Source organism: Oreochromis niloticus, linkage group LG2 (assembly GCF_001858045.2).
Source record: "Oreochromis niloticus isolate F11D_XX linkage group LG2, O_niloticus_UMD_NMBU, whole genome shotgun sequence".
NCBI lineage: Eukaryota > Metazoa > Chordata > Actinopteri > Cichliformes > Cichlidae > Oreochromis > Oreochromis niloticus.
In genome coordinates this window covers 22,753,968-22,778,158 of record NC_031966.2, presented here as the reverse complement: position 1 = coordinate 22,778,158, position 24,191 = coordinate 22,753,968, and the positions used below count along the sequence as shown (strand labels likewise).

General features: G+C 39.7%; 2 protein-coding genes across 8 annotated transcripts; both read right to left on the bottom strand.

The window, feature by feature from the left end:
• Positions 1-5,644: 5,644 nt before the first annotated feature.
• Positions 5,645-17,637, bottom strand: LOC102079118 (zinc finger protein 13). Of its 7 annotated transcripts, XM_013271000.2 has the most exons (10): positions 16,996-17,611; positions 15,149-15,534; positions 14,546-14,673; positions 13,715-13,775; positions 13,225-13,409; positions 12,188-12,217; positions 8,714-12,103; positions 8,391-8,509; positions 8,123-8,240; positions 5,645-7,992 (listed from the first exon to the last, which is right to left on the bottom strand). In XM_013271000.2, the coding sequence occupies exons 7-10, from the start codon at positions 9,132-9,134 to the stop codon at positions 7,022-7,024; spliced, it is 1,629 nt and encodes a 542-aa protein (XP_013126454.1). In that variant the 5' UTR covers positions 9,135-12,103; positions 12,188-12,217; positions 13,225-13,409; positions 13,715-13,775; positions 14,546-14,673; positions 15,149-15,534; positions 16,996-17,611; the 3' UTR covers positions 5,645-7,021. The 7 variants fall into 7 exon arrangements, with proteins under 7 accessions (XP_013126454.1, XP_013126452.1, XP_025767560.1 ...); XM_013270998.2 differs by having other exon boundaries at positions 8,714-12,217; XM_025911775.1 differs by lacking the exon at positions 13,225-13,409 and having other exon boundaries at positions 16,996-17,610.
• A 728-nt stretch (positions 17,638-18,365) lies between these two features.
• On the bottom strand, positions 18,366-19,732 carry mif (macrophage migration inhibitory factor). The gene is made up of 3 exons (XM_003444573.4): positions 19,542-19,732; positions 18,771-18,943; positions 18,366-18,627 (listed from the first exon to the last, which is right to left on the bottom strand). The coding sequence occupies exons 1-3, from the start codon at positions 19,647-19,649 to the stop codon at positions 18,561-18,563; spliced, it is 348 nt and encodes a 115-aa protein (XP_003444621.1). The 5' UTR covers positions 19,650-19,732; the 3' UTR covers positions 18,366-18,560.
• Between the last annotated feature and the right edge of the window lie 4,459 nt (positions 19,733-24,191).

Below are 24,191 nucleotides of genomic sequence, written 5' to 3'. Positions count from 1 at the left end.
CTGCCATATCTGACCTTCTATGTGCCCCCTGCCAGCATAAAATATACTACAAACCCCTCTTTTCCTCATGCATAGGTATAGCTACCTGTACATATTATAATGGACTAATGACATTTTTAGATCATGACTCTGCTAGAGTACCTACATATCACAGTTTACCTTATACAGGGAATTTCCAGCCCTCCAGTTTATTCACTGTCTAAAAGGAGACACGTTAGATCCTCTCCCCTTAAAGCCTCCCTACCTATATTCCAAATTTCTTCTGATTGGCTGTCCCTACAACAAGGACATCCCAAAGTAGGGTAAGTAAGCTTCAGTAATACTTTGCCACAGCACTTACGAGAAGACCAAAAGAGGAAATGACGTGAGAAATTATAAAGCTGCAAATGAAACGCATCGAACTGCAAAACTAAGCTTTAACACTACTACTAACCACGTTTATTCTTGTAAATGTGACAAAGTCCTTCTGTTTTCAACCAATGTAAGGTAACTGTTTGTGCCTCAACAGTGCAATTTCCCCTATACTGGTAAAGAGTACCTTTAAGTATCAAGCAAATTAAGGAAATTATCAAGCGCAAAATTACGGAAGAGGATTAGGGCCACTGAAAAAAAAGTGGGCACGTCTTTTTTTCTTCTTTTCCTAGAATTCTGAAAAAAAAGTCAGAATTCTGAGACAAAAGTCAGAATTCTGAGATTAAAGTCAGAATTCTAAAAAAAATTATTCTGAGGGGAAAAGCCAGAATTCTGACTTTAATCTCAGAATTCTGAGAAAAAATAATTCTGAGGGGAAAAGCCAGAATTCTGACTTTAATCTCAGAATTCTGAGAAAAAGTCACAATTCGTAGATTAAAATCAGAATTCTGAGAAAAAATAATTCTGAGGGAAAAAGTCAGAATTCTGACTTTAATCTCAGAATTCTGAGTTTAATCACAGAATTCTGACTTTTTCCTTTGAATTATTTTTTCTCAGAATTCTAACCTTTTTTCTCAGAATTCTGAGATTAATGTGAGAATTCTGATTTTTTTCTCAGAATTCTAGAAAAAAAGGAAGAAAAAAAAGACATGCCAACTTTTTTTTCCCAGTGGCCCTAATCCTCTTCCGTACAAAATGGCCCAATCAGTTGAAGAACTTTTGTTTTTAAGTTGTTTTTCTTATTGATGTTTTTTGTTTGTTTTTTTTTTAAATCATTGTAGGTTAAATCTGTCATGGTTGATTCAAACAAAGTCAGAAACTTCTCATAAATAAATGCAAGGACAGAAGTCATCCTAAGCTGTAGCCCCAGAAAAGCGGGTAAGCAAATAAACAGGAAAAATGTCACAACTTAGCTTAAGTTGCTATTATTACAAGACGTTAAACAAAACGCATCCAGGTCCTGCATTTTTTAAGCATAAATTGTTTTGGTTTTTAAAGCTGTTTTTAGTCAGTTTGGACCTGAAAAAAACATCTGAGAAATCCTGCCTTGGCATAAGTTTACAACATCGCTATGCTAATGTGTTAGCAAATATTTCCTCACTACCTGATTAGCTCAACTGAGCTCAACTTCCGGTTGCGAGTTCAGGCTTAATGTCAGTTCTAAGGACAGTCACTGCCCCTTAGTTGTGGCTTGTCTTTTTAAACCACGACAAAAGATATAAAGCGTACACTGGGAGTCATGAAAACAGCTGCCTGGGGTAAAAGAATAGAATGAACTGAGCAGAGAATGTGTGCCTCACATCTGCATTGACAGGAAGTTAGTGAAAAGAAGTCATGTTGCTATGGATGTAACTGAGTTTCTTCAATTTCATTTTTCTCAAGATCTAACCATTAATTTACTAACTTTCCCTAACACAGTTATTTTTCTAAATGTATTCTAAACCTTTAGTAAATTAATGAAAAATAAAAGAACAGGTATAATAGAGCTTAAAACACATTTTTCAGTGTCCTCTTATTTCATTTTTATGGTTGGAAAAACAAATCATTACAACAGGTGGAAACATGAGTAAACAGACACACAGTAATTATCATTATCACCTTACTTACAGCAGTTTTGTTTAGCTGCAGTAAATGTAAAGTCCAGCTTTTCCTTGCTTCCATGCTCTGCCTGACCCTGGACCTGGCTGTGTGGCCTTGGGTCTCTCTCCTGTCTGTAGAGACGGTGCCTTTTGTCAAGGCTTGGCTTTGGACCCATCCTGTAACCTTGGTAACAGAAGAGCGTGACCACCTATCATCCCCTCCCTTAATTGGACTCGTTGCCCTACACAGAGAATCCGAGCTGTTTTGTGTCCTCTCACTATCTCTTTCAATAGAAACGGTGGGGACACCCCTGCAGAATTTTTTAATATTTATTCAAAACATCCAAGTGGAGGAGGCATGAAAGACTATTAGTGCCATTTCTAGTGAGTAAGACAAGGACAAGATATAATATTGTTCTGAGGAAAGACTGAAGTGATCACAACCTGGAGATTAGATTGTGAGTGGGAGACAACAGAATTAGCTGAAATGAAGTAAACAGTTTAGATCTGATTTGCTGAATCACACATGATGCAATGTTCAGTGCACAGGACACCTGCTAATGAACTGCTAGACCTCAAGAAGCTAAATATGGATGAGATATTTGTGATATGTCTCATATAAACAGGTTAAATGTGCACAAATGCACATTTGTTATTATGATCTTATGTGAAAATCTTCTTACACATGCATGTAGTCCCTTCTTCTGTTGCAATATGTGTTAAAACTGGTAACTGTTCTCAGGTACTTTTCGCTGAGGTCTCAGTTTGGATGCATGTTTCCTTAGGAGCAACACGTTTCTCGTGAGGCATGTTTGATCTGGGACAAATGACAGAAATGCTTTGTAGTCCAATATAAAGTGGGACACTTGGTCACCTTACTTGCAGAAGCCATCCAATCATCAACAAAACCCCTAATTACAAAGGTTACATCAGAGTAATGTTAACGACCACATTGCTTTTAAAAGTCAGCCTCTGTTCAAGCAAAACAACCAAGATTTTCCCACTTATGTTCATTATTTAGTTTGGTATTTTCATTTAGGGGAATTGCCTGAATATATGATTTTTGTTGAACTCAAAATTGGTTAGTTATCTGTTAGTATGGAAAGGAAACTATAAAATAGTCCCTGTCTCCATCCTTTCCTAACATTTCTTGTATAGATCAAAAACAACTGATCTGCTAAACTCTCTCTCCTCTCTTCCCCTGTTTTTCCTTTTGCAAACATGAAACACGTATATCTAAAATGTGACATTAGAGGAATTAAGACCTATGTATTAGATTAAACTGGGTAGTGTGGTTGTACCTATGTTGATTCAAGTAAAAACACACTTTTTATACACACAAAGACACAGGTGAACAGACTGTATCTGAATCAGATACTGATAGAGATAATGACTGGAGAAGGGAGGTGATGGACCTTGATATCCCCAACATGATTCAGGCCTACACCCAGCCAACATGATAACAATCAGCATCATTCATCAGTAGCACTGGTGGATCCAATCAGACGCAGCGATGCTTATGTCTGCCTCTGTTGACCTGGTGCTTCTCTTCCTTCCCACCCCCACTTCACCGTGCAGACACAGAGTTGCTTAGCAACCCAAGAGCAGCCTATGGAGAACACACTCAATCGTGCAGACTCTCACGCACACATACACACACAGGAACTCCAAAAAGGGAAAGATAATGTAGTCCCACTCCACCCCTCCATCACGCTCTGTGACCTCCCCAGCATGTGAAGAGGCTCAGCGAAACCCAGCGCCCGAAGGAGATTCCGTCCACTACCTGTGGCCCTCTGAGTCCCCCACCCTGGTTCAGACTCCATGTAGGCATCATCTTTATCTATGGAAACAATCCCATCAGCCTCTTTGATAAAAAGCTCTTGCTATCAAAAACCAGAACCTCACGTAATATTTCGCAATTTCGACTCAGCAGCCATGAAATCAGCATTTCTAACAGACAAAGCTTTAGCTGATGAAAGTTAAAAGCTCTTCAGCATCTCCCCAGTCTAACACTATTAGCACATTAAGTGAGTGCTTAAACACAGTCCGCAGACGATGGATCAACTCAGTGCCTTGAGCTGGAGACAGCATTGTAATCCCCTAAAGGGGGGGTTTCACTACAGTAATGGCAACCCACATGAAACCACAGCCCCTGGGGAGTGGTGGGACTGGGTAGATTACGAACAGCCTTGGGGCAGTGCTAAATCCCTCATGGCTTCAGCACGCGTACACACACACAGAAACACATTAAAAGAAACTGGTAACACATAAATACAACCATAACAAAAAATAACAAGAAAATGTTTGAAAATGAAAAAGGGAGGAGTACATCTATAAAAATAAACATCCTCCACAGTTACATTTGACTGATATGTCAATGGGGGAAAATTATTCTTTTCATTTTTCCATCTGCATGACATGTTTGGGGAGGAGGGCACATTCACTGGGTGTCAGGGGGATCATTTAAACTCCTGGTGGATTATGGGATGATGATGGAATGACTCTTTGGACCTAAGGCAGGGAGGTGGCTGGGGGTACAGCAGTTTAAAGACAAATAATCTGAAAGATGGTGAGCACATTATGGCCTGATCCCTGCTGAAATATAGAATGGCAACACTATAATCATAATGACACTATATAGTTATTATTCCGTGCCAACTGTGAGAGCAATTAAATTTCTACCCAATCAGATCACTGGGCAAATGGACTATGGAGCTATTAGACTTGGGCTGAAATGCCAGAGAGCAATATAGTCTAGAGCATATCTGCATATATATTTTGCCTTTATGCAAACCTTTTATCGCATAGTTTTAAAGCAGTAATGCTGTATAGTCTTTCCAGACTACTCAGCTGTTCATTTGTTGCTTTTACCCACTGGGGCAAAGCTGCTTATACCAGAAAGGGGATTACACATAACTAAATATACAAACAGAAAACACTGCAAAGCCTGTGTGACTGCTTGCCTGTTGATGCAAGCACATATACACAACCCCTTATTGTTTGAGTCTATGTATAGATTTGACTTACCATTTGACATTGCAGTCATAAATACAGTACTTAAACACTGCATGCCCCTAAAAGGACCGTAAGAGCCTGTAGCTTTACACAGTAGGGGGGTTCAATTGCCTCACATTAACAGCAGTTCACTCGCACAGGCACACTGGCTCTGATCTGACTCACAAATTCAAAAATACAAATAAAGTAAAACACAAAACTGCTCATGCTTGCCTTTCTCTCTGTCCTTTATAAGCTCCACTTCAGAATTGGTTGTTCACTTGTTACAAATGTCAGGGTTTTTTTTGGTTTTTTGTTTCACAACTGTGAGCACAAAACCCAGAGGGAGACACGGACACAGGTGACCTTTTGGGGGATGGGAGGTCACTGAATGTAATCTTTCCATGAGCAAAGCAAGGACTCAGCTGCCTGGGGAATACATACATACACAGAGGTCGACCAGGCATCACTCAGCCGCTGAGATGAGACACGAACAAATATCCCATCAACCTCCACATAACCTACACACTTGAGGCATTTTTAGGCTTGTGCGTAAGACATGCTTGAGGTTAAAGTTATTTAAGTTTGTGTTATTAGAAGTAAATTCTGTCTCTTTTCCAGCCCTAAGCTACATGAAAGAGGCAGTAACTCAGAGAACATTTCATACCAACTTACAGTTTTAATGGATTCTGATTTAACTTGAATAATTAAGAGTGAAAAATACTTTTTCATCATTTTACATAGAATGAGACATCTGGGTTTTGTTTCCACTCATTTCCACAATAAGGAAGTTACTTTTTCAGGAACTATATGGAGAAAAGAAAACACACACGGGGACTTATTATGATGTTGTTCATAAAAGCATATGCAAATATAGTTTTATGAAAGGCTCCAAATCTTTCAGCACATCTTTTGAAGATATGGACTGGGGTAAAAATAGAATGGCCCCTCTGACAATAATTAAACTGCTGTTTTTGCACACTTTTAAAGCCAAACGGCTAAAGAGAAATTGGGTCTTTAGCACCTAAACCCAGTAACCGATGTAGTCTCGTTTTGATTTTGCCTAACAAGCACAGCTTGAGAGATGGCACGATGACACAAGTGCGTGCATCAGGGAAAAAGTTCTGAAATATAGGGCAACACTACCAAAATGTGCAAAGCTGTCCAAAGCTGTTTCTATAACTCTTTTGTGTGTTGGCACTGCCCCCTAGTGTCTGACAAAGACTTGTGCAGCGAAACTAAAACCAAACTCTAAAGTGAAGTGATTTTTCAGGCTTAGGAGAAACATAAGGAGTTAATGCATGACTATAGTGTTTAATTTCACTTCGCAAAAACAGGCTGAAAGGAAAGTACAGTTCTTTAACATCATGATTATGGACTTGTTGCAGGAACACATTTCCATTTTTTTCACAATACATTCAACTTAATGGTTTGAGGAGATAGGCAGTACAGGACAAATGTGAAGAAACAGATGTGCTATCCTACCTCTGCGTGCCACATGTCCTAAGCTAATACCAACTAGTCTTTCTTTAGTCACTTTACAAAAAATATTATTATTATTGTTATTTTGGAGTTTTGTCACATTAAGTAATGAAAAGGTGCATGGATCCATTTGCCAACTGTCCACATACAGGGAAGAACATCACTGGAAGATAAAGTCAGCCTGGAGAATCATTATTATTACATTCTTCACATCAGCAGCCAGTGTTTCTTATTCTTGGAAAATTACATCTATTCATTTACAATACAGCAAAATAAGACACTCTTTCTTTTTGCGTGACCCAAAATTATGAGTCAAAACTGAAAAAAACATTTAGAAACTAACTTTGATTCTGTGGGTCAATAAATGTAGCTTAAACTTTGGATAATTAATTTAACACTTGTCTCAAAACAGAAACAAATAAAACAAAAACCTGAAGTATTTTAAACTATTTTAAGTGCTCACTGATACAGGCAACCTTCAAAGAAGTTTTTAGGTTTTATTGTGCAAATGAAATTCAAAGTGCAGATCCATTTTTTTAATTTAAAAAATCTTTTTAAATGGGATTTGGGACTATGTCAGGCTCCTGCTGGTCATCCATGTAGTAGGGATCTCCTTGGTGGACTCTGTGATTGTGCACCCTAAGGTTTCCCCTGTGGGCAAATCTCTTTCCGCACTCTGTGCAAGCAAAGGGCCTCTTCCCCATGTGAACGTCCCGCTGGTGCGCTCTCAGGTTCCCGCTGCGGGCGAAACGTTTACCACACTGAGCACAGCCAAAAGGCCGCTCCCCTGTATGTGTGCGAGTGTGCACAGTAAGCTCAGAGGGAGTGAGGAAGCTCTTTTCACAAAACTGACAGGGATGCAGTCTGACTCCTGTGTGGCGTAAAAGGTGTCTGCGCTGGTGAGAGGGGTACGTAAAACACTTTGTGCAGTATGGACAGGTGTAAGGTCGGCCGTTCCCTCCACTTGAAGCTGGAGGGTGGCTAAGAGCGTTTGTGTGTCGTAAAGTGAGCAGCTGTGTATTAGACTGGGGTCGGAGAGGATCTCTGTTTCCAAAATTTGTGACTCGCCGCGTGTTATTCATGGAGGGTCTCCCACCCCTCTCGTCTCTTGGTCTCCATAGTGACTCACCAGGTGGAGCTTGGGATTGATCCTGCTGGGCCCCCCTCTCTGCGTTCTGGTTGGAGTTCTGGTTCTCAGGCTCCTGGTCCAGAAATGGGAAAGAGTCATCATCTTCGTTGCTGGTCTCATCTGAGCCAAAACCAGGCCTGAAGCAGGGCGCATCTGTGCCAGTGCTGCTGCTAGCTGCACCAGTGCAGCTGGTGCTGTCTGCCTGCAGGTTCTCCAGACTGGACACCCCACCTCGGGTGGTGTCCAACCCAGGTAACCACTCACCTGGTTGAGCCAGGCTAGGGTCAGGTCTGGGGGAGCAGCGTCCACTCTGGGAGATGGAGAGAAATGGGGCAGAGGCTTGATCCTGAAGGGGTCTGTGGTCTGCACCACGACTGCTCTGATCCCAGTGAGATACTGCAGAAAAATATGGAAGAAAAAAAACACCCACAATTTAGCTACTTTCAGCCTTCTCACTATTATTCTCGCTATTATTATTTATTCTCATAGCTTCTCTTGTTTTACCAATACATTGTGACTTAGTTACATTTTGTCTTAGCTTGTGTAGGAGTCAGGGCATCAATCTGCATCTCGTCCCCAACTGCGAGGCTTCTCTCTGGCGCTTGGGCTGTGAAAGACCCCAGGCCAGGCCGTGACCCAGCACGCTGAAATGAAAAAGTAAAATGTAGCTATAAGACTTAGAAAAAGCAGGGAAAGTTAAGCAGGTGAATGTTAAGAAGTCATAAAGACTTAATTGCTGCAGTTTAATAAAACAGACAACTTCTGAATGACACAGAGGGAGGGGAGGATCTGACCTCGTGCTTTACTGAAGCTCCATCCTGACCCTTGACCTCCTCCTTCAGTTTACCAAGGCTCTGGCTGAGTCCTTCTACTGGGTCTGAATGAGAAGAGACATCTTTTCCCATATTCAGTCCTGTGCGAGAGAACTGTAATTTGTAACCATCTCTGGCACTAATTCAGTAAGTAATAGGTCTAAATAATGATGAACACAACAGGTTCAAGGAAAATGGAGCTGATAACGGGATGAGCAGGTATAGATATGATGACGATGACCTGACGATGACCAGATTGATTTGTTCATGAACCAGCTTGAATCAGACAAAGTCAGCTGTAATACCTGATCCTGTCAGGGTCTGTTGCTTCAAGCTGCCCTCTCTGTCTCCTGAGGACATCTCTCCCTCCTCGCTCCCTCCACCCTTTGCCTTCTGCCTCCTCTCCACTTTCTCCAGCTTACACCGGAGGATGGAGAGCTCCTCGGTTTTCTGCGCCAGCTCCGCCTGCTGTTCACACAGGCTGCTCTCAAAGATCTTGGCTATCTCGCACACAGCGGCTGCCAGCAGTGAGTCCATGACGGTGGCCAGCTGAGCATGGAAAGCGCTCCTCACAGACTCCATTGTCCTTTGTTTTATGGATGCTGTTTTAATGACAACAGCTGGTTGCCACTGCTGTTTTCTTCTGTGGTTTGCCTCCAGAGGGAGTAGACGGACGACGTGGCTACCGCTATACACTCCTCTGCCGTGGCATCTATGAACTGCCATGAGATGCTGCCATACTAAACAGCCAATTTACAGCATTACGCCATCAGACATTTATAACTCGATATCTACAACGTGTGCTTCTTTATAGTAATGTTATAATAATCACAAAAAATCCTAAATGCTTTATCACTTAAGCGACTGCTAGTGTTAGTGTTACACACGATGATGGCAAGCAATATGCTGTAGTGCAAAACGCCAGTTTGTATGGAAGACGAGTATAAACATTGTTAACTTCAGTCTAGCGTTGAGAAACTGGCTGTGACCAGGCAAGGCGTTCAGTGCCGTTACACCGAGCTAGCTAATGTTACCTCCGGTTAACGTGTAAACACGGGAGCCAACCAAGCGCAGCCTTTACTATTCAGTCCTGAAGCTGACAGCGCAACTGAAGAAGAAACGACCAAAAGCACAGGTCCGTAATGCCCGACAGTAGTTGGTGGCAAAATATCTTCACTGAGCATTAAAACAACACTCAAGAGATGTAGTTTTTCTTGAGCTAGCAGGTTGGTACCTGCGATGTGATCACCACCGCAAGTCTCGCGATAAGAAGGCTAAATGTTCAGAAGCACATTCACTTGTATTCATCGAAAATCGCTATAGCTGTCATTTGAATCTTCTCTAAATTCATATTAAATACATAAATGACAAAAGGTATAAAATGGGTGTTTTATTTAAAAGCGACAACGATTCAATCTAGCAACTACAGTGCAGTTACAAAAAAAGAGGCTTGTAAGTTCACCTATTACATATAGATTCAAAAGAAAAACCCACACGACAAAAATAAAAACCACATATTTGGTTCGGAGCAGTTAAAAAAGAAAAACACATTCATATTTGTTCTGACTGTTCCAGAAATCAATATTTAATGCACACAAACACATTTTGAAATTTGTAAACTTGAAGCAAAAAACACTGAACAAACGTACAAAATATATTAAAAACTGCATAAAAATTGCAAAGGTATCAAAACCACAGAACAATGAAATGTTTTCAGATATAAAACAACAGTTGAACCTTTAGAATAACTGATTTTGTCCAGTAAATACAGTCAACATGAAAAGCTCAAGCACTCAAGCACATCAGGCAATTTGGGATGATGTGAAAGGTCAAGTCATGCGATTTCTCAAATTCCTGTTGACAACGACAGGACAAGCTAAACACAAAACAAACAGACAGCGAGAATGGCATTTAGCTCAAGTTATAAACAAGAACAAGAGGGTAAGCCTTTAAAACAGAGTTTAGCAAACAGGGATCTATGTTATACAACCTGTACTGATGTAGTTAGTCTTTCAGTATCCATTACCACAACCATTGCAGTCACTATTATGGTCAAAGTGCAGGTCTGCTTTAAGGCAATGTTGGTTTTACAGAACTTTTGCATCAATATGATGAACTATCCCAAATTATGAGGTATTAACTCGGTTAACAAAAACCCAAACAAAACCAAAAACGTCTTTAGAAATATTTAGACTGAAATTCCTGAGGGTTACTCTACATCTGCACTAGCTTGAACCACTGCTTAAACCCCAACATTTATTTTCATGTTATTAGTGAAAAAAAACCCAACAAAAAAAACCGTTTTAGGTGGATTAAAAAAGTGTAACTCTTAGTTTAAAAAAATTTCTTCTTACCAATTTGTCAATAGCAGACATCACCCGATTGTTGATTATTGTTTTATGTATTGTTTTAAAATACGCCAGATATGAAAGACAATCATGTAATTGTATTAAACAAAAAACAAACAAACAAAAAAACAGTACAGTTTAACTTAAAGCCACCAGAGACAAAATCCAGTGTTTCAATGTCCACAGTCAGGTAATGACATCTGGTTTACTCACAGTAATTAGTACTGATGTTAGCGCGCGATATGGTACCAGAGGAGTCCTTTGGTTTAGTCCTTTAGGCGAGCCTGCTCTAATTTTTACATTTAGACACATGCTTGTCATAAACTTCTTGTGAGGGTAATGGTTTGTCACACTTCTTGCACTGGATAGCTGCCGGAGGACAGCGGCACTTCTTTTTGTGCATGTACAGCTGCGCATTAGTACGAAACTTCGCAGGACACCTGTCGCATTTTAGGGGTTTCTCTCCTGTGTGGATGCGATAGTGTTCAATCAAGATTACTTTGCTCCTCAACACCTTGTGACAGGATAAGCACATGAAGCCGTGATTGTGCCGCACGCCCATTGTTTGCCATCTGGAGTTTTTCTTTGACCGACGCCTCTCTTTGTTTTGCTTGGGTTCCTCACTCATGTGTTTGTGGGGAGAAACTGGACCCCCCGTGTTCTCTTCGATCTCTTCTAAAGGTCTGGTCCATGAAAGGTCTCCATTTATGTCCGTGTTTTGGTCGTTGTGTCTTTTCACCATGTGCAATCTGAGTGACTGAGCAATGCGGAATGTCTTTTGACAAATGCTGCATGAATACGGCTTTTCACCGGTATGAATCCGCATGTGCTCTATTAACTTGAACCGAAAATCAAATGACTTGCTGCAGTGCGTACAGGGGTACCTTCCCGTGTTTTTATTTCCCTCCTTATTGTTGTTGCTGCTTGAGGAACGTGTGCTCTCTTCACTGATGGCCTGTTTTTTGCTTGGCGTACGGGTTTCTCCTTCATCAGCTGGTTTGCCTTCAGAGCTGGCTGCCAACAATTTCTTGAGTTTTGCACAATTACGTTTATGTCGTCTCAGTGTGCTCGGAAATGGGAAGAATTTCTTGCAGCCTCGACACGTCTTGTGCGATCGTATGTGCACATTTCGGCCAAATTCTGTATTGAACACTTTTTCGCAAATCTTGCAGGAGTAAGCATTTTTGCTGCCACTTTCCATTGTTTCATGTTCTTTGGACGTGGACTCAGTTGATGCTGTTTTTCTTTGCTCCCTTTTGCTCTTCACTTCATTTTCTTGCTTTTGTCCTCTTAATTTTCTCCTCCTTTGTCTATGGTGTTCCGAAGCAATTAGGTCCGGATATTCCTCTTTGATGTCATGGAGGAACAGTTTCACATCATTTTTAATGTTGTGAAACCAATGATCATGCGCTGGTAATTTTTTGTCCTTACCTGTTTTTTTGCTCTCTTTTAAATTTGAAACTGTGAAGAAAAACATGGAAAAAATATTTAATATAACATGAATGTTATATGCCAAACTGTGCATTTGCATTTTGAAATAAACTAACGTAAACATTTCACTGATATCACAAAACTGAGCACTGAATAAGCAAATATGAAGGGGAAAATGGTGATATTTCTTACACTTTCTTATTCCTATATCAGCCAGATTGCAGACTGGTATACACATCCATATGAAGAGCTGCAGCTTAAATTTTATAAGCTACACTCAATAGGATACACAGAAACTTTACTTGGGAAGGCTTTGTGATTTATTAGTACACACTCAAGTATATTTGGAGACTTATTTTAGCATTTTTTTTAAAGAAAACAGCTTAAAGTATCTTTTATTTTAGCATACAATTGGTTCTATTTACTGTAAACAACAATCCCATTGTTTTACAAGCATTAATACAGGATCCTAAAACATGGAACCTTCTTGTACTTTTTGACCTTAAATCAAAATCACATGCAAGTAAACCTACATTTGAATTCTGTTTTTAATATACATTCTTTCTCTCAGACCATTCAACCCCACAGGGCTGCATCTGAGACAGTAAAATCTAAAACTCTCTTATGCACATCTACATATCAAATTGATGAATAACAATTTGAATCCATCAGATTCTAATCAGTCTTAATGACAGAGCTGTGATACCCAGCTAACTTACAGACAACATTTTTGCCTATTCTCCATCCTTACTTCAAATAGGTTGAACTTTATAACAACACAGCAGCTCTTTTTAAGTCTTAATGACCAAACATCTTTAAGCCCACGCAAACTCAAATTGCTGCTTTGTCTTTAGGAGCTGTGTTACTTTCAGCTTGTATTATGTACTTAACATCTTCACCTTTTCTCTGTAAAACCAGTTGCCCTGATGTCAGTAGACTGGTTCGCATTTCCGACTGGTGACATGCTGCCAACACCCACCCTTTCATGTGAACATGCTGATAGCTAGATTGTGCCAACTTGTTTAGTTGATGAGCACCTTCATGTGACTGCTTAGCTTGATTGTCCAGGTTGGGCACACTGGATTTTCTTTGTATTGCAGACCCGAGTTCACTGTTGTGACACGTCTCTATATCATCTCTGCTCTGGAGAGTTGCACCAAGCTGTAGGGCCACTCCAACCAGATCCAACAATAGATGGGGAACCGGTTCACATGCTGCTACACTGAGCTCAGTGAGGGTGCAGATCAGAAAAATAACAGTATTTCAAGGATGGGAGAGTTCCAGTTCAACCTCAGCATGACTGAAGAGACAGCTAATTATACTGCTCCATTAATTGGCACAAGTAATTAGGCAAATTAAATATCTGCTGAGTAGAAAACTATAAACAGAGCTGATGATTCACTTAAAAAAAAAAAAAAAAAAAAATTTATTTTGCTCAAGACACCCACCAACAATATTATCTCATGGAAAACAGACGCGCGCTGTCACTTCTGGCATGAAATAGTAAATGAAAGAATTAAGACTCACTTCTACTGGATCTCCTGGCACCCTTTCTTCTCTGGCTCAAGTCAATGTCACAGCGAACTGCCTAAAATATAGATATATAGATATAGATGATAATCTCCAATGACTAACAGGGCAATTTACAAGTAAAGGAAATGATCTTAGAGCTGTGTTTGCATAAAGAGACAAACATCATATGAAGACTTTGTTTCTTTTAGTTTTCAGCTAAAGTAAATAAGTAAAGTGAATAGATGGAACGGAACAGAAGAGTGCAGTAAACATTTAGTCATTAGGAGCCACAACCTTTTAGGTGAACTTGCACAATTTCAGCATGCATTTGTAAATTTCAGGTTGATTTAAAGGTTTAGCTATTGTTTTTATTAGTTTCATTTTTAAAAATGTGTTTTCACCACTTTGTGAAAGTAATAATAATGCACCAGTGTTTTCTCATACTTGACATAGTGGGGAAAAAATCAAAAAAGGTTACCATAGAGTAATTTATAAAATAGTTATGGTACATTTTTTAATTTGTTTTCCAAGTATGGTAAGCTTTAATTTATGGCAAGTGGAGTCAACACGCTGCATGCAACCTCATATGATTAATCAATACAATTAGTCAATCATTAATATTTGGTAACCCAAGAAATTTGTAATTTCTCATCTTACAAACTATGTAGCTGTATACACATCATTGCTCTCATAAATTTCAGTTGTCTGTGAAATGTTGTAAGTGAGCCTCAAGTTGTCACAAAACTAAGATGTTTTTTTTCCTCTTCTGAAAACATAAAAGTCAAGTTGCAGATTTCTCTGTTGGTTAAGGATGCTACATCCACAGTTCTACCTTCAACTACATACCTCAACCTTGGGGATTGTAATATGACACAGAGGTATGGACAACGGCCGTAGTCGTACACTGGGACACACAACTTCATCTGGTTTGGTCACAGTCTCGTAGCTCAGAGGAGAACACCAGTCATCGGGTACTGCACAAACCAATGCAGAAAAATTGCAAACATGCTTAAAGTTAAGCCAGGCAACTGTTTTACTGAATAACAATAATCTTGAGACAGTCTAGTAAGATTAAATCAAATAATCAATAATGATCAACTCTGCACACGCACTCCACCACTGCCCTGGAGGTTATAAACAGTAATGCCTTCAAACACTGATTGCTCCAAAGTCCAAGTTTGATTGCCACAAGAGGTCCTTTATACCAGCTGCTATTAATAATAACAATAATAATAATAATAATGATGATGATTTTATCCACATGTAGCAATTGCTATTGCACAACTAAAGACAACCAACAGTGCCTGCATCACTCCTGAGGCTCATCATCCAATAATAAAACACAAACAAACTGTTAAATCATCTCTTCAAAACCTGGTTATTATATTTGTTCATAAATGTCATTTAGTCGAAATGCAGTCAAAGAAGTAACTACATTTAAAATTATACCTTCAAAATCAATCTCAGGAACCTCAGAAGACTGTCCTGGAGTTTCTGTGACAACTTCAACCTCTGTTTGCGACGGATTCGTCTGAACTTTATTCGTCTTTACTTGTCTTCCTCTTGCATCCTCAAGTTCTTTCAGCTTTAGCTCTGCTGTCTGTAACTTGATTTTAAGTTGGACGACCTCTTGTCCTTTCTGTGCCAGCTCCATGTGATTGTCATACAATGTGTTTTCAAAAATCTTCATTATCTCATACACGGCTCTCCTCGAAATAGATTCCATAGCTGTGGTCAGCTGGGCCTTGAACCCTCTTGATAGAATGTCAGACATCTTTGAAAGTAACTTGCAAATATCCTAGTTGAGAAATTTGTGTGTGGTGGTGGCTTCACTCCTAAACAGAGGGATTAGAGATGAAGTTAGGTTTTCTTACAAGCTTTACATTAATTATGACAGCAATTCAAAGTGTATATTTGCTGATAAAGTTATTGTAAAATCTCCTCTCTGCCCCATAACTTTCCACCTAAAGTTATGGCGCTAAATACATAAAAGAGTATTTAGATGGAAATGATAAGCAGGTCAGGACTTAGAACAGGACTTACAAACAGCGAATACAGTACGTTTTATTCCCTTATTCTCATCTGGTAGAGCAACTATCATTCATAACCTGATTTAGTTAAAAAAAATACTTCCCTAAAACATGATGATTTTTTATTAATATCACTGGTGGATGTATTTTTAGGTTGTTTATTTTATTCAGGTTTGCATTTATTCCTTCAATCTGTATGGAAACCGTCACATGTTGCAACAGAAAGTTTTAAACTGGATTTTTTAGCATACAAGTTTAGTTACCTGGTAGACAAAAAGTAGTTCAATGTGAGTAATCCCCTTGAAGATTTACAGTGATACCCATTAACATTTTTACAGTGTTCTTCGGTTGTAACGCAGTGGGCGATTAATCAGTGAAACCCTAACAGTATTTAGATAACTTACATTTCATAAGAACAGTTGATGGAACAAAGGAAACTAACGGTAAGCGGTAACATTAGCACTGCATGCAGTGTTAGTAATAAAGTGATTAAATAAAACTGTTTTTGTGATTTTTATATACACATTGCAATTGCGCTCATTAAGAGTTGGCCCTCTGTGTAATAAAGGTAAAAAGCATCAGTTCAGCGCTATGATGTAATTCAATTATTGAGACTGACATGTTGAGTTGCAGAGGGATTTGCAAACATGCTTACACATCATAACTAGTAAAAGTCAGGGGGACATTTTCCTGGGCCCACGGAGTCTAAACAGAATGTGCCAGAAGACAACAGCCTGCGAATTGCTAGCTAATATTAATACAGTAAGGTGAGGGAGCGAGCTGTTTTTCTTTCCCTTTCATTTTCCAGGAAAATGAGCAGGTGGAGACGAGGTCAGACGCGGATGAAGTGCAGAAGATCCAGTCATTTCCTGAAGAAGATAGTCATAATAATACTATAAAACTGTATTGCCCGCTTACAGGGTCATCCTTTTTGTGAAGGTCGGTTCACATTGAGGTCCAGCGCGCTGTAACTTGTAATTTCAACTGCTGAAATGAGTGAAATCTTTTAAACGATACCCACTCTCCTGTAAAAACCTAACCCAGACGGTTAACTACATTTGACCACCATTCATCAACAGCTATTCGTAAACCACTTCATTTTTACCATAAGCCATGGTGATAAATTAAAACACCGGTTCAAAACGACGACCAGACGAATAATCACTATCATAACGTGCATGCGTCATTTTATTTTAAATATAACCACTTCAGAGAGGCTACTGTTAACACATGGCGGGTGATTTACTTATCTATCCAAATACCTACCGTGCGGCAAACTCCTTCGAGGCTTGACTTTCCGAACTTCGCCTTGAACCCAGAAATTTGCTAGACCAGAACTAAAGAAAGCACCCAATTATGGCGCCTAGATACCAAAATTGCGTCTTAAATTGGTTTTGCGTTAGCTAATGTACAAAAACCTAACATATCCAGCCGCCATTTCGCTCAAGAGCCGGAGGAAGAAGGAAACGGGTACGTCACTGCTACGTCGGTTTATAGTAGAAAAAAAAACAAAGTAATCATGGATTTATGAAAACTCTAAATATTTTTGAAGCAAGTGAAAATATTATTAATAGACAGATATTTTCTTTTCGCAATATTTTCATTTGCTCGCCATCTTTGATATCAAACGTAACGGCTACTATGGCATCCATGTAATACAACACGAGCCGGTCTATTCGTCTGCTACATACGACACCAACTTTGCTTTTTTTTTTTTTCTTTTTTTTTACCTGCATGCGAGAGAAGCTATTTTTCTGTACCTGAACTGAACTGAATCAATTAGGAACAGCAAAGACAAAGCATAAACACAAGGCCACAGCTTAACCTGAAATTCTCTGACAGACTGAACTTTTCCCGCCGCGCAGAGATATGACGTTTCCTCCAGTCACGAATTTCCGGTAGGAGATTTCGTGCCATGTCACAATCATCTCAAACTAGTTTCTTGATTATGACAGTTCACTGTACTCAAATGGTCTAAACAGTCACTAGATCTCAATCTAACAAAGCAACTTTGAAATTTGCATGATGGAGATTCTCATCATGAATGCACATCTCTCAAATATGGACCGTGTGATGACATGTCAATATGGGCCAAAATCTGTGATGTTTCCGGCACCTTGTTGAATCTATGCTACAGAAAATTAAAGCAAATCTTGCCCAGCCAAAACGTTGCATAGATTTTTTTGTAGAGCTACAGCAGACTGAACAATCTACACTTCTATGCACAGCTTGATAACAGCTTAATTTTCATGCTTGGCTCCTATGGCCTGATGATGAACACTTACAAAGTGAGTTTTGTATGAATCCGTTTATTTAAATAATACTTAATTTGTATCCTGACAATATACCTGATATCTGACCGGGCACAATGACAAGGACAACTTGCTTGGCTCATTAATGGACATTTTCAGAGCATTAACACTCAGTAGCACTTAGTTTACAGTGATAGTTTCAAATGGGCTAAACAGCAATTAACGGATGGCTTGTCTTTCACTATCATGCAATTGTAACATTTCCCCTGTGCCGTCCACATAGTGTTCCAGTCAAAGTAAGATTCCATCACAGCTCCCTGACTGCTCTAACACATACCTGCCAGGATCCCTTTTCATTGAAAACAAAGGAAAACAGAAAATCACTTATGGTTTATAGGATTTGCTTTATTGCATTTAAATGGGAAAGGAATAGTGCAATGCTTAAGAGTCCGGATAAGTGCTTTTAAGGTAGTCAGTATTTCTACAAGTGGATCACCATGTCTTTAACTCATCATTTAGTCAGTTGTAAGTTCCTACATGTAGGAAAATTCTGGAATGATCTTTTTTTTGACCTCCATGTCAGCCAAAGGTTGTGCTGTTCCAGGCCACATTGGCTGCTTCCATGTCCATAAAGTTAATATACATCCTGAAATACACAAGAGAGAAAGAAAAATAGGTCAATAAGAGTAGACACTAACAGCCAGAAGGGGGTGGGGGTGCTTCTGTCACCATGTTACTTTCACTCATCAAATTATTAAAAATGTGCTGGTTAAAGTGTGTCTTTGGTACCTTTCAGGAGAGATGCCCAGGTGTTTGTTGAGCAGTCCACACAGCAGTTTAGAGTATTGCCTGTTGGCAGCACCGCTGATCTTGCCAATGCTGTAGAGGAAGCAGAGTGCGCAGGGGTCTCCCTTCCCTCCAAACATCATCATTTGGTCAGGGTTGATGTGCACGGATACGTACTGGTGTGTACAGGGCAGAAGCACAAAACAGTGCAAACAAATTTTAAAACAATTAACCAGTGAAGGTTGTGGATATTTGAAAAGTTACCAATATCTTCATTTATTTTCCGTTTCTGTACACAAATAGAGAATCTCTATGATATATTTTAACATTGTAGCCCATGTAGCACTTAATTAATTACAGTCTAATAAAGAAACCATAGAATCGTCTGATTATAATTCAATAAAATGATGAGAATAAAATGTCTGGCTCCTTTAATGTTGACTATTTATGAGTAGGTTACTTAATTATAGGAGTATTAATAAGACGTAATGAAGCGCCACCCAGATATTCTTATGGCCAGGCTTGCATTTCAAGCAGGTGAATGATCCAACTCCACCGATCAATGATCTCTCAGCGCTGGCAATCTACACACTGTCTGCATAAATTCCCACACGACAGAGTTAGCCTAGTTTACCGAGTGGAGCTCTATATAATCTGCTTTCATCAGAGAAGTTAAATCTAAACATGCGGAATTAAGAGCGACAGCCCTTGACTGATAGTTATGACGTACAATCGCGTGAGGGTAGGTGGAAGAATGAGCGCGTGCCGGCCTACCTGTGCAGGTTTTCCCATAGCTTTGGCCAGCTCCTCTGTAGCCTCGGACAGGAGAGCTGCCGGTACATCACCTCTGGCAACATTGGTGTTCACTACAAACATCGGCATGATTGCAACGCTTCTCTCCCTCAAAGTGCAGCCGCTGGTCTTCTTCGCCTTCCTGCTTCTGCTTCTTCTTCTAGTTGTAACGTTGGCAACTAGCTTGCAGACGCATTACCGCCACCTACCAGACTTAAGTGTTTCACAATTACAAAAGTCGCTAATGGTCCTACATTTTAGCAACACATATTTAAACAGCTTCCGCCTCTTTCAACTCACTTTGGGCCTTTTCCTTTGCCACCTCTCTCTTTGAGATTCAATTCAATTTTATTTACATAGCACCATATCATAACAGTTGCCTTAAGGCACTTTATATTGTAAGGTATAGAGAAAACAGAGACAACCCCAACAATCATATGAACCTCTTTGAGCAAATACTTTGGAGACAGTGGGAAGGAAAAACTCCCTTTTAACTGGAAGAATCCTCTGACAAAACCCGGCTCAGGAAGGGGGCTCATTGGGGTGGGAGGAGGAAGACAAGACGAAGACACGATATGGAAGAGAGCCAGAAAAACTAGTTCATGCATTTATTATTTCTCGACTGGACTACTGTAATACATCATTATCAGGATGTCCTTAAAAGAAAAAGGTGAAATGTATGCTATGCCTTCTAATGATATTACCTATGGGAAGCATGTGTGATGTAATTGGAACTGGTCTTGGCGCAGAACCCTGTGGAACTCCATAATTAAACTTACTGTGTGAAGAGGACTCCCCATTTACATGAACAAATTGGAGTCTATTAGATAGATATGATTTAAACCACTGCAGCGCAGTGCCTATAATACCTACAGCAAGCTCTAATTGCTATAAAATATTATGATCAATGCTGCACTGAGGTATATAGGCCATAAGCATATCATTTGTAACCTTCATTAAAACTGTTCCTGTACTGTGATGAACTCTGAAACCTGACTGAATCTCTTCAAATGAACCAAATAGGCTACATGCCTTGCCTCCCAGTTATTCTACATCTTTGTGACTATCCCACTTTTTCCTTGCTAACCTCTTCCTTTGAATAATTTCCTGCATTTCCTCATTCCACCACCAAGCCTCTTTATCCTCTTTTCTCTGTCCAGAGGATAGATCAAACGCCTTCTTCAACATTTTCCTCAACACTACGGCTGTACTTTCCCAGTCATCTTAAGTGTCTTAACGCTTCCCTAACACTCAGAGCCTGGCTCAACTTTTTCCTGAACTCTGTGCAACAGTCTTCCTTCTTCCGCTTCCACCATTTAATCCATGGCTCTGCCTACACTCGCATCCAAAGCCATTTTACAGACTACTATTAAATGGTGTGTAGCTACATTCTCCCCTGCCACCACCTTACAGTCTCCTGTTTCATTGAGATTGCACCTTTTGGATGTGCCTAGCTTCCTCCACTCTTATACATCAGCTAATGTTCCTTGCTCTTCTTGAAGGAAGTATTCACCACAGGGATTTCCATCCTTTTCGGAAAAACCCACCAGCAGGTGGCTTTTTCCATTTCTCTTCTTAACACCATACCTACCCCAGCCCTCCTCATCACCTCTGCTTCCGCTGAAGTCTGCTCTCTCCATCCTGTGGAACACTTTCTAATGCTTCATCGAACTTACTCCTTCTCCTCTGAAATTTTCCACCATCTTTCCAGCAGGGGAGATCATAGTTATTTTAAGGGTTCTTTCCTGCAGTTTCAGGCTGATAGGCAGCTTAAGAAATCATATGTCTATAGCTCAGGTTTTCATTAAGAAATAATCTAACGAAACTGACCTCATTAAGTATTTACTTTCAAGAATATTGCTTCATGACATCTCAAAGAATGTATCACTTGCATGTCTGCAAACACAGAATTCCATGGAATTCTGTGTTTGTAGACACTCTCAAAAAAATGGGCACCATTATCCTTCTCCACAGATCTGTCCGTGTCGATTTAAAAATATCTTGCATGTCTCCTCTTTCCACATTGATGAAACTCAAGTACTAAATGAACGCTTTATTATTTCTTTACCTGAGCTGCAGTCAGTCAGTTTCTATTTTCATTGTCTTAAGTGTCTTAAGTGCCCACATTGTAACTGAAAGCCATAGCAAAGCTGTATGGAAATAGCCAGTTGTCACACGTTCCCATGCTTCTTGCCACTCGATCCCCTCCTAACGCTTCTTTCTTCCTTCTCATTTCCAGGATATCTTTAAGGTTGGTTTTGATGAGTCTCTGTCTCCATGACCTATGAACTTCAAGAAGTAATGTTCTAACAGCTGTTTCCTCTACACAGTGGCATCTCTCCTGTTTTAGCTTAAAGCGCGCACACACACACACACTACTAATGATCTTACAGCCCTGAGAGATATGAGATCCCAAGCCTGGACAATATCCAATCCTGCAAGAAGTGCTTTTGATGCAGATCCATAAACCACACTCTCATACTCAAGATCTAATTAGGGCAGCAATATCTACACTCCATTCTGCTCCTAAAAGACATAATGTTTATGACTTTTTTTACATTTATCCGCATCACTCTGTATGCGCATAGTACCTTTCCATGTCACCATGCACTCCAGGTTAGTATCAAATTGATGCGCTTTCTTTCTTGTTAAGAAATGTGCCACTATTATCTGTGTTTTTTTCCACAAAAATTTGATCCCCAATTTCAGTGCTGCTAAGTGATGACAGACTGTTATCCCTCTGTCAAAGGACATGATTTGAGATTAATTTTCAAAAATCCTTATTTCTGCATTTATATTATTATTATTATTATTATTTATTATTATTATTGTTATTATTATTATTATTATTATTATGCATGGGTGGCCAACCCCAGGCCTCGAAATCCAGCGTCCTGCAGGTTTCAGATGTGGTCTTGATCCATCACCGCTGATTTAAATGACTAAATTACCTCCTCAACATTTCTTGAAGTTCTCCAGGGGCCTGGTAATGAACTAATAATGTGATTCAAGTGTGTTCACCCAGGGTAAGGAAAGAACCCTTAAAATAACTATGATCTCCCCTGCTTGAAAGATGGTGGAAAATTTCAGGGGTAAAACTTGCAAGACATGGGCTCTCGAGGCCTGGAGTTAGCCACCCCTGTCTTAAGGGAACATTCCCCAACAAAGGAACATTTGAGGAACCTTGAGGGAATATTCTCTGGAAGTCCCCTGAAGTCAGTTTCAGGGAACATTCACAGAACATTCCCTGAATGTTCCCTTGTTTGTCTTATTTTTAAATTTAGGCAAACTGATTTGCACATGTATTTTCAAACACTGAAACAATTAAAACCATTTAAAGCAGCAAAACTTGAAAAACTTCAATATCCTGCTATGCTAACTTTCTCGTTTTTTTTCTGCAACTGGTAATGCAATTATATGTGCACTTCTGTCTTAAAACTACTAAACTATGAACAGAGGTGGGAAGTAACTAAGTACAACTTCTTCGTTACTGTACACTCCCTACATTTTTAAACAAATATCCGCACTTCTACTACTACTACTTCTACTACTTACATTTTCTAGCAGACTCTTACATTCGGTTCATCTGTAGCGTTTATACTCGGGAGTTAAAGTCGGTGGAATCCAGCTGTGTAAGTATGTTTTGTTTGCAACACTTCAGAAACTGTCTAGAGCTACAGAAGAGGGGGCAGCATGAAGGGAGTGACGTTTTTATTAAGTAGTCATTTCAAATCCAACTTTTCTGTCAGCTAAAAAAATCAAACACAAACACACAAACTGTGTGCATTTTTCCGCACAGTCTGTTGCTAGCTGAAGTACCAGCTGATGTATTTCACAGGGAGAGAAAAGAGAGAGCTAACTTGTAGAAGGTTAGCTCTCTGTGATGTAGAAAGATGTAGAAAAACAGACAGAAGGGGAAGAAGAGAGGTTATGTGTAAGGGTAACGACTGATAAACTGAAGATTCTAATCTTACATATGATGTCATCATTTTCAATCACGCATTGGATTTGTATATAATGTGCTGTGATGAATTATGTATATTTTGTTTTGTCCTGCAAAACAAGCTAAGCTGTACTAACTTTGTGTTATTCAAATGTTCCATGAAAATGCTGGGTAGTTTTGTCCAGGATCAACAGGTTCGTTTACATTAATGTGGTGAATTCACAGTAAAGCTCTGTGTTGGATTGGTGCACAGTGCCTGTGGTGCTCATGGTCAGAGTCAGGTTGCATCAAGTTGCAGAGATGAATTTGCATTTAAGCTGATGATGTTTATATATTCAGTACTTCAACTTTTACCGGAGTATTTTTAACCTAGATATCTCAACTTCTGCTTAAGTAAATAAAGTCTGTACTTTCGCCACCTCTGACTATGAAATTGAGAAGAAAACGTGTGAAATCATGTGACAAATTGAGCACAGCGCCTCCATCCATCCTGGAAGGCAGTCGGTGGGTCGTGCTAAAAACAATAGTATCAAGTGGAAGCTTTTCTGTATCCTTATGTCTTTAAAAAAAAATCATCACCACTGCTGAAATTATTATATAAAAAGTGGCGTGTGAAACCTGAGTGCTTGGTATTTCTAGGGTGCGGCTGCTCTTGAGTGTAGGGTAATTACGGTACCGGGCATGCGCAG

Bases quoted from the DNA above. Each gene is read 5' to 3' on its own strand.
- mif (XM_003444573.4), bottom strand. From the start codon at position 19,649: ATGCCGATGTTTGTAGTGAACACCAATGTTGCCAGAGGTGATGTACCG. The intron at 18,944-19,541 runs GTAGGCCGGCAC...TGTACACACCAG, and splicing joins CTATGGGAAAACCTGCACAG to TACGTATCCGTGCACATCAA. The intron at 18,628-18,770 runs GTACCAAAGACA...TGTGTATTTCAG, and splicing joins CTGGGCATCTCTCCTGAAAG to GATGTATATTAACTTTATGG.
- LOC102079118 (XM_025911769.1), bottom strand. From the start codon at position 15,473: ATGTCTGACATTCTATCAAGAGGGTTCAAGGCCCAGCTGACCACAGCT. The intron at 14,674-15,148 runs GTATAATTTTAA...TGGTTTGTGCAG, and splicing joins TCCTGAGATTGATTTTGAAG to TACCCGATGACTGGTGTTCT. The intron at 12,218-13,714 runs GTGAGTCTTAAT...TTTTCTTCACAG, and splicing joins TGCCAGGAGATCCAGTAGAA to TTTCAAATTTAAAAGAGAGC.